At 39.8% G+C, this 13,798-nt stretch overlaps 1 protein-coding gene across 1 annotated transcript; it reads left to right on the top strand.

The window, feature by feature from the left end:
• The first annotated feature begins 12,298 nt into the window (after positions 1–12,298).
• On the top strand, positions 12,299–12,967 carry LOC147906001 (microbial Terpene synthase-like protein 13). Its single transcript, XM_087382713.1, has one exon. It carries the CDS (start codon positions 12,299–12,301, stop codon positions 12,965–12,967), a length of 669 nt encoding a protein of 222 aa, XP_087238839.1.
• The last annotated feature ends 831 nt before the right edge of the window (positions 12,968–13,798 follow it).

Below are 13,798 nucleotides of genomic sequence, written 5' to 3'. Positions count from 1 at the left end.
ACATCTGTTACTATAATGTCCTCAGTACCTATGAGCATGCCACTATGATACTCTTGATTACTACTATAGCTTCTTATCAATTTGGATCCCATTTGTGTTATAGTCTTTTTCTTCTGATAATATTCTGTTGTGTCTTCTGTGTCTTCCATGACATTGAAGGAAACTGTCTTGGGCAAACTTGATTTCAAGAAAGCTAACCCCCATTTACAAGTACTATGAACTTATAGTCGAGACGTAGTATTATGGACGTCTAAATGTGAAGTACTATCCATTGCATTTTGAATGACACTTGCACTAGTCAACTTAATTATCTCCACTATACAGAAAACTCTGAGCATAGCCCTTAAAGTTGCCAATTGCTAAAACTTCTCCGGAGCAAGATAACATCTCTACTTTTTTCCCCTCAAAATAAGTTTTCTTGATATCTTGAAAGTATGTCTTTGGAACAATTTCGTCTTGGTCCCAGAGTGTTCTGTGTGCTTGCATATCAAATATGTCACATTGTAAGCTATCTCCCAATGTTTCAAAGTCTCCATGTGGATATTTCAAATGTACTTCAGGATTTACAACGTTGGTGATTATTACAACACATCTTCTCTCACCACAACGTTGGAAATGACACACATTCATAGGATCAAGACTATGAATTCGTCCAAAAGCCACCACTTCATTCTTCTTATATAACACCACATCCATACCCTCTGTTAGGGTGAATACCTGTTTTATGTACAAAAATAGATTAGCAACTCAAAATGAACATAATAAATAATCATTGAGCTTATTATTACTTAATAACTTCTATATCGAAACTAGCAGAGAAGGCATTAAACCTAAACCCTACATCCTAAACTTTAAATAATTAATACCAAAACATCTTAATCACCGTAAATCCTAAACTTTAAACATTTAATTCCTAAACCCTAAACCCTAAATCCTAAACTCCTAAACAATAAATCCTAAACCTTAAATCCTAAACTCTAAATCCTAAACCCTAAATCTTAAATCCTAAACCCTAACCCTAAAATACAACCAAAATTTAATGAATTTTTTTAATTTGTGCAACAGGTTGGATATATCCCCCAACCTGTTGCTTGAGCAATAGGTTGGGGGATATATCCAACTTGTTGCACAAATCAAAAATTTTTCTTATTTGTGCAACAATTTGATATACAATTGGGGAATATATCCAACCTATTTCTTGATTTGTGCAAGGTTGGATATACCCCCAACCTGTTGCTCGAGCAACAGGTTGGGGGGTATATCCAACCTGTTGCTCGAGCAACAGGTTGGGGGTATATCCAACCTTGCACAAATCAAGAAACAAGTTGCCCTAAAATACAACCAAAATTTAATGAATTTTTTAAATTTGTGCAACAGGTTGGATATATCCCCCAACCTATTGCTTGAGCAACAGGTTGGGGGATATCCCCAACTTGTTGCACAAATCAAGAATTTTTCTTATTTGTGCAACAATTTGATATACAATATATCCAACCTGTTTCTTGATTTGTGCAAGGTTGGATATACCCCCAACCTGTTGCTCGAGCAACAGGTTGGAGGGTATATCCAACCTGTTGCACAAGTCAAGAATTTTCTTGACTTGTACAACAGGTTGGATATACCCATTTTCTTGACTTGTGCAACAGGTTGGATATACCCCCCAACCTGTTGCTCGAGCAACAGGTTGGGGTCACCCCAACTGAGGCCTGTTGTTGGATATATCCGCCAACTTGTTGCTTGAGCAACAGGTTGGGGGGTATATCCAATCTGTTTCAAGCAACAGGTTGGGGGGGTATGTCCAACCTGTTGCACAAATCAAGAAAATTCCTTGATTTTTGCAATAGGTTGAGTGCGCCATTAACCTATTCCACTTGCAACAGTTTGGGGGATATATCAAACCTATTGCACAAATTGAAAAAAATCATTAAATTTTGATTGTATTTTAGGGTTAGGGTTTAGGGTTTAGTATTTAGGAATAAAGATTTAGGGCTTAGGATTTAAGATTTAGTGTTTAGGGTTTTGGGTTTATGATTATGTTTTTAGGGTTTAGGGTTTAGGAATTAGGGTTTAGGGTTTAGGGTTTAGAATCTAGGGTTTAGGGTTTAGGATTTAGCATTTAGGGTTTATGGTTATTATTTTAGGGTTTAGGATTTAGGATTTAGGTTTTAGGTTTTAGAGTTTAGGGTTTAGTATATAAGATCATGAGCTTAGAGTCTAGAATCTAGGGTTTAGAATTGAAAATTAGGTTTTAGAATTTAAGTTATAGGGGTTAGGGTTTAAGGTTTAGGGTTTAGGGATTATAACTATTATATAAGTTTAAGAGCTTAGATTGTATAACCTAAGATTTAGGGAACTTTAGGATTTAAGATTTAGGGTGTAAGATTTAAGGTATATAGACTACATAAAATATGCATACCAAAGTATTTAGTTTAGATATATATAGACTATATGTTATATGCTTTGCAAAGTGTTTTGTTTATAGGTACGATCGTTTGCAAAGGCTTTACTTTAAGTAAGTATAAGTCTACCTAGTCAAAGTATCCTACTGATTAGGGACAAGCACATAGGCTAAAAGCACACCGATTCATATTTTCTTACATTCATGCTGCATGGTGTATCAGAAGGTACGATCCTTTGTAAAGGCTTTACTTTAAGTAATTATAAGTCTACCTAGTCAAAAGTATCCTACTGATTAGGGACAAGTACATAGGCTAAAAGCACACCGATTCATATTTTCTAACATATCTGGTGGTTGCTAAAGTAAAAAAATGATATGGATGCAATGATACTATAGTTTTGTGCAAAAGCCTTAAGGCTTTTGCAAAGTATTACACATAGTAACAAAGATAAGTAAGTATGCTAAACCTCTTCTAGATCCTATGGTTTTAAATACCTACCTTACAAATACATTATCTAATTTTTCATTCTTCGACTAACTAAGAAGTATTATACACATGGAAGAAAAGCATACATGCTAAAAGTAAGTGTGTAAAATTTAATATTTTCTTATTTTTTAAATTAATTCAATTCTTTGATTGACTACTTTTTAAAATTGAAAGGTTATTAGTATATAATCTACATAATTTTAAATGTTATTAATGTATAATATTAATAATTTATATATTTATTTAAATTTATATAATAATTAATTTATATTTATATTAGTTTTTAAGTTAATAATGTATAGAATAGCAATATATTCACTAATTCTTCATTGTTTTAAGAAAAAGTATTATATAAAGCACACATGCTAAAAGACCTCCCTTTCAAGTTATATTTTTTTAATTAATGTATTTATATAATAATTATATTAATTTATAGATTAATAATATATATTTTTAGCAAAATTATATTTTAACATTAGTTAATAAAAATTTATTATATTATGGAGTAAAAATATTATAAATGGATTTCTTATATTAATAAAGTGTCGTGAGAAGAGTTTTTTGGAAGATTTATGATTAAATTTTGTCTTGAAGTTATTGCGTACGCAATAGGTAGGGAGGTTTGAGTGGTTTTAAGGTTGAGAGAGAAATTTGTAATAAAGTGTCATGAGAAGAGTTTTTTGTAGAGATTTATGATTAAATTTTATTTTGGAGTTGTTGCGTATGCAATAGGTAGGGAGGTTTGAGTGGGTTTGAGGTTGAGAGAGAAATTTGTAATAGATTGTTTTCTTTTTTGAGGAGTTTTTTGGAGAGATTTATGATTAAATTTTGTTTTGAAGTTGTTGCATACGCAATAGATAGGGAGGTTTGAGTGGTTTTGACGTTGAGAGAGAAATTTGTAATAGATTGTTTTTTTTTATTGAGGAGTTTTTTGGAGAGATTTATGATTAAATTTTGTTTTGAAGTTGTTGCGTACGCAATAGGTAGGGTTTGAGTGGTTTTGAGGTTGAGAGAGAAATTTACAATAGATTGTTTTTTTTTTGTTAGAGAGTTTTTTGGAGAGATTTATGATTAAATTTTGTTTTGAATTGAAGTTGTTGTGTCCGCAATAGGTAGGGAGGTTTGAGTGGTTTTGAGGTTGAGAGAGAAATTTGTAATAGATTTTTTTTTTTGAAAAATTGTTGCGTGCCCAATAGGCTAGAAGAGAAATTTCTGAAAATAGGTTGTGAGAGTTTGAGGGAAAGAGGAAAATTTGTGGGAAAAAAGATTTAATGCAAAAATGGTGTTTTGTAGTTGTTGCGTACACACAAGTTTTTGAGATAAGAATCGGATTTGAAAAAAAGTTCAAATTTACAAAAACTTGATTCTTAGAAGTTCTTGCGTACGCAATAGGTTAGAAATGAACTCACCTCTTGCAACATTTTGAAAATTTTTGAGAATTCTGCAACAGGTTGATGAGAGGAGAGAAGCGTGGAGTGTAAAAGAATGATCTTTGAATGAAAGAGAGAATGAAGAATATTCTACTTATAGTGAACCTAAAAGAACTAAAAAAACCTTAAAAACTAAAAAAAGCTGACTTGACCTAAAAGCTACCCATTTCCTATAAAACTCTACTTCTCCTCATTCTCTCTCACAATTTTTCTAGAGCTCCACCACCTCTCCACCCAGGTACTCCCTCCCTCCCTCTCGTCCCTCCCCTCCTGCTTACCATCCCCTCTCCTCCTACTTCCTCTCTCCTCTCCCTTCCCCTCTCCTCCCTCCTGTCCCTTGCCCTCCCCTCCCCCTCCCTTCCCCTCTCCTCCCCCTTCTTCTCCCGCTTCCTCTCTCCTCCCGCTTCTCCCCCTCCCTTCCCCTCTCCTCCCGCTTCTCCCCTCCCTCCTCCTGCTTCCTCTCCTCCCCTCCCCCTCCCTTCCCCTCTCCTCCCCCTTCCCCTTCCCCTCTCCTCCCTGCTCTCCCTTCCCCTCCCCTTCCCCGCCTCCCCCTCCCCCTCCCCGCTGGCCCCTCCCTTTCCCTCCTCTCCCTCCCCGTTCCCCTCCCCGCCGGCCCCTCCCTCTCCCTCCCCCTCCTCTCCCTCCCCCTCCTCGCCGGCCCCTCCCTCCTCGCCGGGAGGGGAGGGGGCCGACGCGAGGGGGAGGTGGGGAAGGGGGAGGGGAGGGGGCCGACAGGAGGGCGGGGAAGGGGGAGGGCGAGGGGAAGGAGAAGGGGGAGGGGAGGCACGGGGAAGGGGGAGGGGAGGTGGGGAAGGGGGAGGGGAGGTGGGAGGGCACGGGGAGAGGAGGGAGGGGGGGTTAACCCCCCCCCAATAATACCCCCCCCACCCCACCTATTGCGTGCGCAATAGGTGGGGTGGGGGGGCGAGGCAGGGAAGGGAGAGGGGAGGCGGGAGGGCGGCGGGACAAGAGGAGGGAGGGGGAGGGTTAAACCCCCCTGTTGCGCATGCAACAGGTGGGGTGGGGGTAATAATACCCCCCACCCCAGTTGTTGTGCATGCAACAGGTGGGGGTAAACCCCCCCTCCCTCCTCTCCTCCCGCCCTCCCTTCCCCGCCTCCCCTCTCCCTCCCCTCTCCCTTCCCCGGCCATTAACCCCCCCTCCCTCCTCTCCTCCTGCCCTCCCGTCGCCCCCTCCCCCTTCCTCGCCTCCCCTCCCGTCGGCCCCCTCCCTTCCTCCCTCTGCTCCCTTTCCCTCTCCTCCTACTCTCCCCCCTCTTCTCCCTCTTTTTTAAGGCGGGGAGCGGTGAGGAGGACGGGAGGGGAGGGAGGAGGGAGAGGAGAGGGCAGTCGGGAGGGAGGAGGCAGGCGGGAGGCAAGAGGGAGGAGGAGAGGAGGTAGGCAGGGAGGCGGGAGGGAGGAGGGAGAGGAGGCAGGCAAGGAGGTGAGAGGGCGGGGAGGGCGTAGACGGGAGGGGGAGGCAGGAGGGAGGGGAGGGGGTCGACGAGAGGGCGCAGACGGGAGGAGGAGGCAAAGAAAGAGGAAGGAAGAGGCAGGATGGGGGAGGCGGGAGGAGAGGAGGGGGTTAACCCCCAACCTATTGCGCACGCAACAGGTTGGGGTTAATCCCTCCCCTGCCCTAAGCTCCCAAAGGGCTTTAAATTTTTATTTTATTTTTAAAGACAAAAAAATTAAATTAATTTAATTTAAAGAAGGAAAAAAAAGACGAAAAAAATTAATTAACTTAATTTATTTTAAAAAAATAAAAAAAGTTAAAATAAATAAAACTTAAAAAAATTTTAAAAAATTAAATTAATTTTTAGATATAAAAATAAATAAATTAATTAAAATAAATTAAAATAGAATAATTAAAAAAAAGATAAAAAAATGAATTAATTTAATTTATTTTTAAAATTAAAAATAAATAAAACTTAAAATAATATTTAATTAGAAATTTATTTAATATTTTGAGTTTGAAAATCATTGTAATTCTCATTTTTTATTTTTGATTGTTTTTCAGAAAACGATGGCTTCCAGTTTTTGTTCCAAGGTGTCTTTCAAATACCTTAAACATGCTTGGTATTTTATGGAGCACAAATCAAAGTATTTTCTGGTGATCACTATAGAGAATGTGTCAAGCGTGAAATATTCTCCAGAGGTAGTAAGAAATGGTGGCATGGTCTCAAACATCAACATTAAAGAAAACAATTTGATAGAAGTTGTGTGCAAAGGAAAGAATGACGAGGTGGTTTACAAGTTACGAGTTACGCACAAGCACTTCTTGAAGCCCTTACCAGATTCAATTGAGAAATCCCAAGAATTGCTTAGTGCCTTAGAAGCATTGAAGAAAATGTGGGATGCATTTCCAAGTGGTGGTGTTGTACCTTCAGCAGTAGTAAGTGCAGCAGTAAGTACGCCATCTATAACATGTAACCCTCAAGTTGTACCGCCAATATCTGTGGCGATAACTACGGTAACTCCGACAAGAGTAACTACAATATTTGCGGCAGTAACTACAGTATCTCCAACTGTACCTACACCATCGACTGCTGCAACTACAGGAACAAGGAGTGATCGTGGAGCAGATTCAAGTTCTACAGCTATTCCTAGAAAGAGAGCAAGAATAACTCCTACTCCACATGCAGATCGTTCAAGTGCAGGTTATTTAAAACTAGGTGAAAAATTGGATAGCGATGAATAGGAGGATCCGCAAGAAGAAGATACACGTCTCGAAGACTTTTCTATAAGTATGGTAGACTTACATCCTCCAGAGGATGAGGGGTACATTTGGGGATTTTCACAATTCAGCATGGCCACAATGCTTATTGATCGAGCTTCGTTGTTCACAAATCAAAGAAAGCTAGATAAGACATTTGCACGCAAATTGTATGAAGATACGAGGAAAACAAGAACTCCAATTGCCACTAATATCACTCTTCGTCCTATGGCATTTAAGAGACTTCAAGAAGATGATCCTACATTGCCTGATGTCACATTTCAAAAGCGCATGGACTTTCTTGATGCTTTTGAGAACTTTAGAAGGAGTGACTTTGTTCGTGGAGAGGCTTTGTACCAAAGCCGATATGGGACTGACGTCGAGAAGAGATACATGCTGGCAAAGAATAGATTCTTGGAAAGATGCAGGTTGAGCCCATTGATGGGCAACACTTTTGTGAAGCTTGCAGGATCGCCCTTGATGAGGGAAGAAATGGAAACTTGCCACAAATTGAGTGGATGGAAAAGTTTCAACGGGTCATTTGTCATATATGCATATTTAACGGTGAATCGAAGTACATTCTAGAATCAGAAAGGCTGAATTCTACTCCATTTAGGTTGAAAAAAAGCTCTTCTCTTTCTGAGATCTTGATAAAGGCAAGGGAGTTATGGATGGGCTGTGGAAAGCCACAAATAGTGAAGGGCAGGAGACCTACATTTGAGTACATGGCAAAGAGGACTCGGTTCTATAGATGCTTGAAAGGTGTTGTAAGCAATACGCAAGGCATACCAAGTAATAAGATTGAGGCAAAGGATTTGAACACTGCCGTTGCAAGATACAGGGATGTTACTTGCATTGTCTTCCACGAGGACTCAGTGTTTCAGAGCATGGTGGATGTTTGCCAAGCATATGAAACATGGAAGATATCCTTTGAGGCACCAGAGCACACTACAACTCAGAGGAAAGAAATAAAGAAACCGATGTCTATTGTTTAGTGGAGAGCATTAAGGTTTGTTCCAGATGCAATAACAGAAGAAGTATGCAAGAAGATCCTAAGTGGTGACTGCTTCTTTGGAAAGAAGAGCAAGCATAGCAACTTGGATGAAGTGGTCACCCGAATGATTCAAAGTGAGGTTGCTCTCTCGGCACTATTATTTTTATTGAAATCTGATGATGAGTTAGCTGGCAAGTCAATTGATGTGGATAAGAAGAAAGCACTTAGCCTAGGTCAACTCCTTGATAAGACATGGGCTAGAAAGTGGTTGGCTTCAATGAATACAGATGCCACACCAACAAAGGATCTAAGAGCTAAAATGCCAAAGGTTGTTGAGACAGAATATATGGACATCAAGAAAAAGGCCTTGCAGTCCACTGCCCAAGGTAGAGCAATTGGTGGTTTAGATGATGGTTCTCCATTCAGCTTCTCCTATGATATCCTGCTATCAGAGAATGATACAAAATTTGCACACATCAATGGCATTGATACAGAGCATTTCATAACAATGAGTGGTCATGCTTTGGAGAAGCCATGTGTATTTTTCATAGATGAATTGCAAGACCTTGCAGTGTCACGGATAGTTGAACTTGTGCGGTTTATCGTAGAAGGTCCTATGGCAGATAAGAAAAGATCAACGTTGGTCCTGTTCATGACAGAATCACAAAAGGATGCCTTGTATGCGAGTTTGACATCTGCATTTGGGTATTTACTTTCAAAAGTATACCATGGTATAATCCTACGCAATCATATGACTATCTTGGAAGGCACTGCCATTCAAGTCTTGCAGCCTTTCTTGATGTGCTTCTTATCCAAGGGTGGTGGCAATCTAATCAAAATTCCTTTAAGGACTCTCGAGCTTCATTACTTTGAGGACAATAAGGTTAAGCTTGATGCAGCAATGGTGGATTACAGAAGCCGATGGATCCTGATGTGATACTAGAGATGACAAAGAATTTACTAAATGATGGGTGGGAAGTAGCATTGTCTCGAATGGGTTTTGCTGCTGAGAAATTGCTACACCAAGGTAGAAATGTAAATGTCATTGATACCCCCCATCAAATTGAGTTCTTTGACACATATTACAGTTGCACTACCTTCTTTGAAGAGGAAAATGTCAAAGAAGAGGGTAGTGAGAAAAATGTTGAAGACGAGGGTAGTGAATCTGAGGGTGATGATTCTAGCTCAGGTGATGATGAGGATGAAAGCTCTGCATCCGATGACTTACGCCAAGAAGAAATCCGCACAAAGAATAAGGGTGATCAATTGTCAACTAGAGTCAAGGAGGTTCCACTCATCATATGGGAAGGCTCGTGGCAGCAAGAAGTAGTAGTACAGCACGTCACAGGAAAAGGTAAGGCTAAAGAGGTGGAAGCACTTCCCTTGAAATTAAAAGTGAGGAAGGCACCCTTGATCTTGGGTGAAGGACATGCAAGTGGATCAAGCAAGGAAGCCTTAATCAAAGAAGGTATGGACGAGGCAAAGCATGACCAGGAGGAGTTATCAGGAGGCATAGATGGTTCTTCTACCATGATCTTACAGACTCCAGAGCAGCCTACTAGTCAGGAACCTAGTAGCCAGGTCCCTACTCAACAAGAACTTGGTCATGAGACTCTAGATCAGCCTACTAGTCAGGTGCTTGGAACTGAAGAGAAAACTATTGAGGACCTTGCTACTGAGACTCCAGTCTTAGAGCAGCCTATTAGTTAGGACCCTGGTAGTCAAGGGCCTAGCATTGAAGACATTGGTACTGAGTAACATGATGGCTGACGGCTTTGTAATCACAAGTTTTGAACTTCTTTTTTGATTTCTTTACTCTCATTATTGTGTATAAAGATTGTTTATGAGGTCCTTAATGGTGTATTTTAAACTTTATGTCAAATGTATTTTTATGGTTAAGGGTGTTTTTTAATACCAAGTGAGTTGTATGTGTACACCACTTACACATAAAAGGATTTATCTACACTACCTTTCTAAGGGGTTTATGTACACCACCTTTCTAAAAGAAATGGTCATAAAGGTGTGTGCACACCACTTATACATAAAGGTGTTTATTTACACCACCTTTCTAAGAGAATTGGTCATCTATTATTGGTCATCTATTGATGTTCTTAGGTGATAGTAGCTCAATTCACAAGAAGTTATGAAGATGTAGATTTGGTTATGCATTGATGTTCTTAGTACTTAATCATCAAATCTTTTGTTTTGAGTTGTCAAATCTAGTTCAAAAAATAACATTACTAGTATATTCAAAAATTTTGGACTATTTTTTAGTCCATTTCTCAAATTGGACTTTACGCAAGTCCAAAAATTTTGAATAGTGTGTTCCTCTTATCTACCTCCTATTTACGGGACCTTACCTTATAAAATGTACCTTCCTTCCCTTATATAACCCCCCTCCCTTACACTCACATGGTACCATACGATAAACCCTAGTGGACTCCTCGGGCTCTGAGGGATCTATTGATCTGTAAGGAGTCCGTAAGGGACCTTTGCAACATAATTTAAACGTTTCAAAGAAGAAGACACAATATGCAGTGCTTTTTTATTTTTTAAAACTACTCATAGGACAACATTCAACATCTCTTCTAATCAATCAAATTTTATATTGTATTTTATCTCTAAGGAGCCTATTCCTTTGACGGCCTAATTCTATTTTCACACTATTTTATAAGATGGTGGTCCAAGGGACCTATTCCTTTAACGGCCTAATTTTCACACTATTTTACAATTTGACTTTTTTATAACACAGATAAGGTCATGGTCTCTTATTAAAATTAAATGGTTACCGACATGATTGTAATTCTTTTAAAACAAAGACACAATATGCCTCATTGATTCATGTTTTAGAAACTATTTAGTTTTCCTCCAATGAACAATTTTTTATAGGTTTTTATCTTTGAGGGACCTATAATTCCTTTGATGGTATGTTCTCACTATTTTAAAGCTTGCATTTAAGGCTTGATTAATATACAAGTTTCGTTCAATGTAGGCTTCATTATACATAAGATTAAGGTGTCCCACTAAACTCAAAGAGTTCATAAGCATGATTGTAATTCTTTTAAAAGGAAGACAACTTACAATTACTTCACGAGTCATAGTGCACCCTAAAATCCTTTAATAGGTCAAAATAATTAGGTGGGTGCCGACTAAATGAATAGAACTTTAAGATGATCGTAGGCATGAATAGGAGGTATTGTCTTCCTCCAACTTTATGTATACCCATCACCTAAGGGCCTTAGCACATGGATGGGGCTAGCATGGGTTTAGGATGGGAATATTTTTGTCATCATTACTCCCATCCTACACCAAGTGGTCTAGGATGGATTTAGAATGGGAGTAGCCACTTTTTCTCCCATCCTGGACCATGGCCTCTAGACCCTGGCAGCCAGAATAGGTTCCCCTTTTTTAGGGATTCAAAAACATGGAAGGATGACATGTGTCCTTGTCCCCACAAGGTCCCCACCTCTTAAACACATGAAATGATGCCATGTGTCCTCTTCCTCCTAAACCCATCCCTAGATCTTTTTTTGTTAGCACATGGTGGGATGGCAATAGGATAGAAATATGCATGGGACCACTTGGGACCACCTTTTCCCATTCCCATCCTATTTCTTCCCATGTGCTAAGCCCCTAAGTAGGAAGCATGGCTTTATGATAGATTTAGGGGTTTCCGCTTTGTCCGTACTAGATGTGGGGGGGGCCCTGGAAAAGATGCTTATAATAACATGTGATTATAAATACGATGTTAATTATAGTGTGGTAGTTAGAGCGTATAAATAATGTTGTTGGATCAATTCCAATCGTCTATAATCTTTTGCACTTCCGACGCTCAGCTTTTTCGCCGACCCACTAAATAGGCTAGGGACCCGGCGTTGATGGGATAGGACCTGTCTGAAATATAGGACACGTTGATCTTACTCTGTCGGGCTCTATTTATTACCGATCTTCTTCTTCTCGACTTACCCGCATACCGACTCCCGCTCTATCCCCTTCGATCTGTCTGTCTTCATTCTATCTTCGTCTGTCTTCATTCTATCTTCCTCCATGGAGAACTTGCTTTCCAATGTCCAAAATATAACTATTCCCATCCCCAATGCTCCTTTCCCTCGAACAATCACCCCGATTGTCTTCAACTCAAATCCATTTGTGATTCCTGGGTCGTATCCCGCTTCAAGGACCTTGCGAAATCCGGCTTTACCGACAAACTCCTTGTTGAGTCCAGGTTTCATCTCTTTGCGTGCCTGGCCTATGCCAATGGTATTAGCAAACGGATGGTACCCATAGTCAAGCACGTCGCCTGGATGTTCTTGTTGGATAACTTCCTTGACGATCCCAAGGAAATGGGAGCCAACTCGGCTGCGGCTGATGAGATTTTGCAATCAATTATAGGTGTCTTAGAAGGCAAAGTCATCAGTAACTCGTCCTCTTCTCACGTGGCGCGCGTGATAACCGAAACTGCCGCTGATTGGTGGAACGAGATCTGCGAAGAGATGCCGAAGACGCAGCAGGGTCGCTTTATCCGATACTTCAAGGCGTTCCTCGACGCGAATAGGAGCCAGATTATCTATCGACAAACACAGACTGTTCCTGATCTAAACACTTTCATTGAAATACGTCGATGCACTTATGGGTGGTATCCGGCCTCCATACTGATGGAGTACACGCTGGGCGTAGAGCTTGATGAAGAAACATACACGAATCCACTCATTTCCAAACTGCAGGACGCCACAACCGACAATCTCTGCTGGGTGAACGATCTGGTGTCGTTCAAAAAGGAGTATCTTGAAGGCGATTATTTCAATCTTATTGCAGTGATGTATTTGGACTATTCAAAATCCAAATCCACATGCAGTCCTGTCGACTTGTCGGGGATTGTTTCGGAAGTGTGCGAGCTAATCAAAGTCAAAGTACGAGATAAGGAAGACAAGCCTGATGGATAAAGCTGGGCTGCAAGGCTATCTCGAAGGTGTGGGCAATTGGCTGGCGGGAACACTTTACTGGAACTCTTTGAGTGCTCGATATGCAGATCTATCTACACACTGATGCCTACATATGTAAGGTCATGTCTACACATCGATCTAAAAGCTTGATTTGAAAGTTTGCCTCTCAAATATCCCTTATTTAAAGGCATCAATCAGTTCATGCTTACATAGTTATCACATGTAAGGTCATGTACTATCTATCATAAGGTCACAATGTATGCCTCTTGGGACTTGTTATCTTTCAAAACCTCCTTTATCTCTTGTACAATATGTATGGAAAATAAAGCTACTAAATTAAAATGTTCCCTTAGTTTTTTGAATCAACAAGTTTTGACCTTATAGATAGTTCTATTGATGGCACATAAGCCAATTAAAGTTTTTCCATAATAAAACCTTGCTCTTACTTTGCTTTCTTATGAAAGAAAAAGTTCTTTAATAAGAGCCCATTCCTACTTACTGCATGAAAAGCATGGCATTCGGATTTTAGATAATATGATACATAATATAATAAATGCGGAGTTCCTTTAAGTGTTGCTTCTATCTTTAAAAGCTGCGGCTTTTTCCTCAAAAGAACAATTCATAGCTTTAACCTTTGAAAGCCAAGACATCATTTTTTACAATGCACCTTTCCAGAATATAGAATAGAATAGCTAAAATGTCCCTTAAAAGCTTTGTTTCTACACGGTGAACAACATGCCACTATAGACAAGCTAAAGAAGTAAACAACACAACAACATGAGACACAGAGACAAGCACACATAGGTAGTGTGAGGATAGAGCTTCACATAG

The sequence above is a fragment of the Dipteris shenzhenensis genome, chromosome 1 (genome assembly GCF_047967505.1).
Source record: "Dipteris shenzhenensis isolate YYH24624 ecotype China chromosome 1, Dip_SZ_1.0, whole genome shotgun sequence".
In the NCBI taxonomy this organism is placed as follows: Eukaryota; Viridiplantae; Streptophyta; class Polypodiopsida; order Gleicheniales; family Dipteridaceae; genus Dipteris; species Dipteris shenzhenensis.
Note: the sequence above shows the minus strand (reverse complement) of the source record. Positions and strands in the feature narration are given on the sequence as shown.

Excerpts from the sequence above, each read along its gene's own strand:
- LOC147906001 (XM_087382713.1), top strand. The coding sequence starts at position 12,299 with ATGGTACCCATAGTCAAGCACGTCGCCTGGATGTTCTTGTTGGATAAC.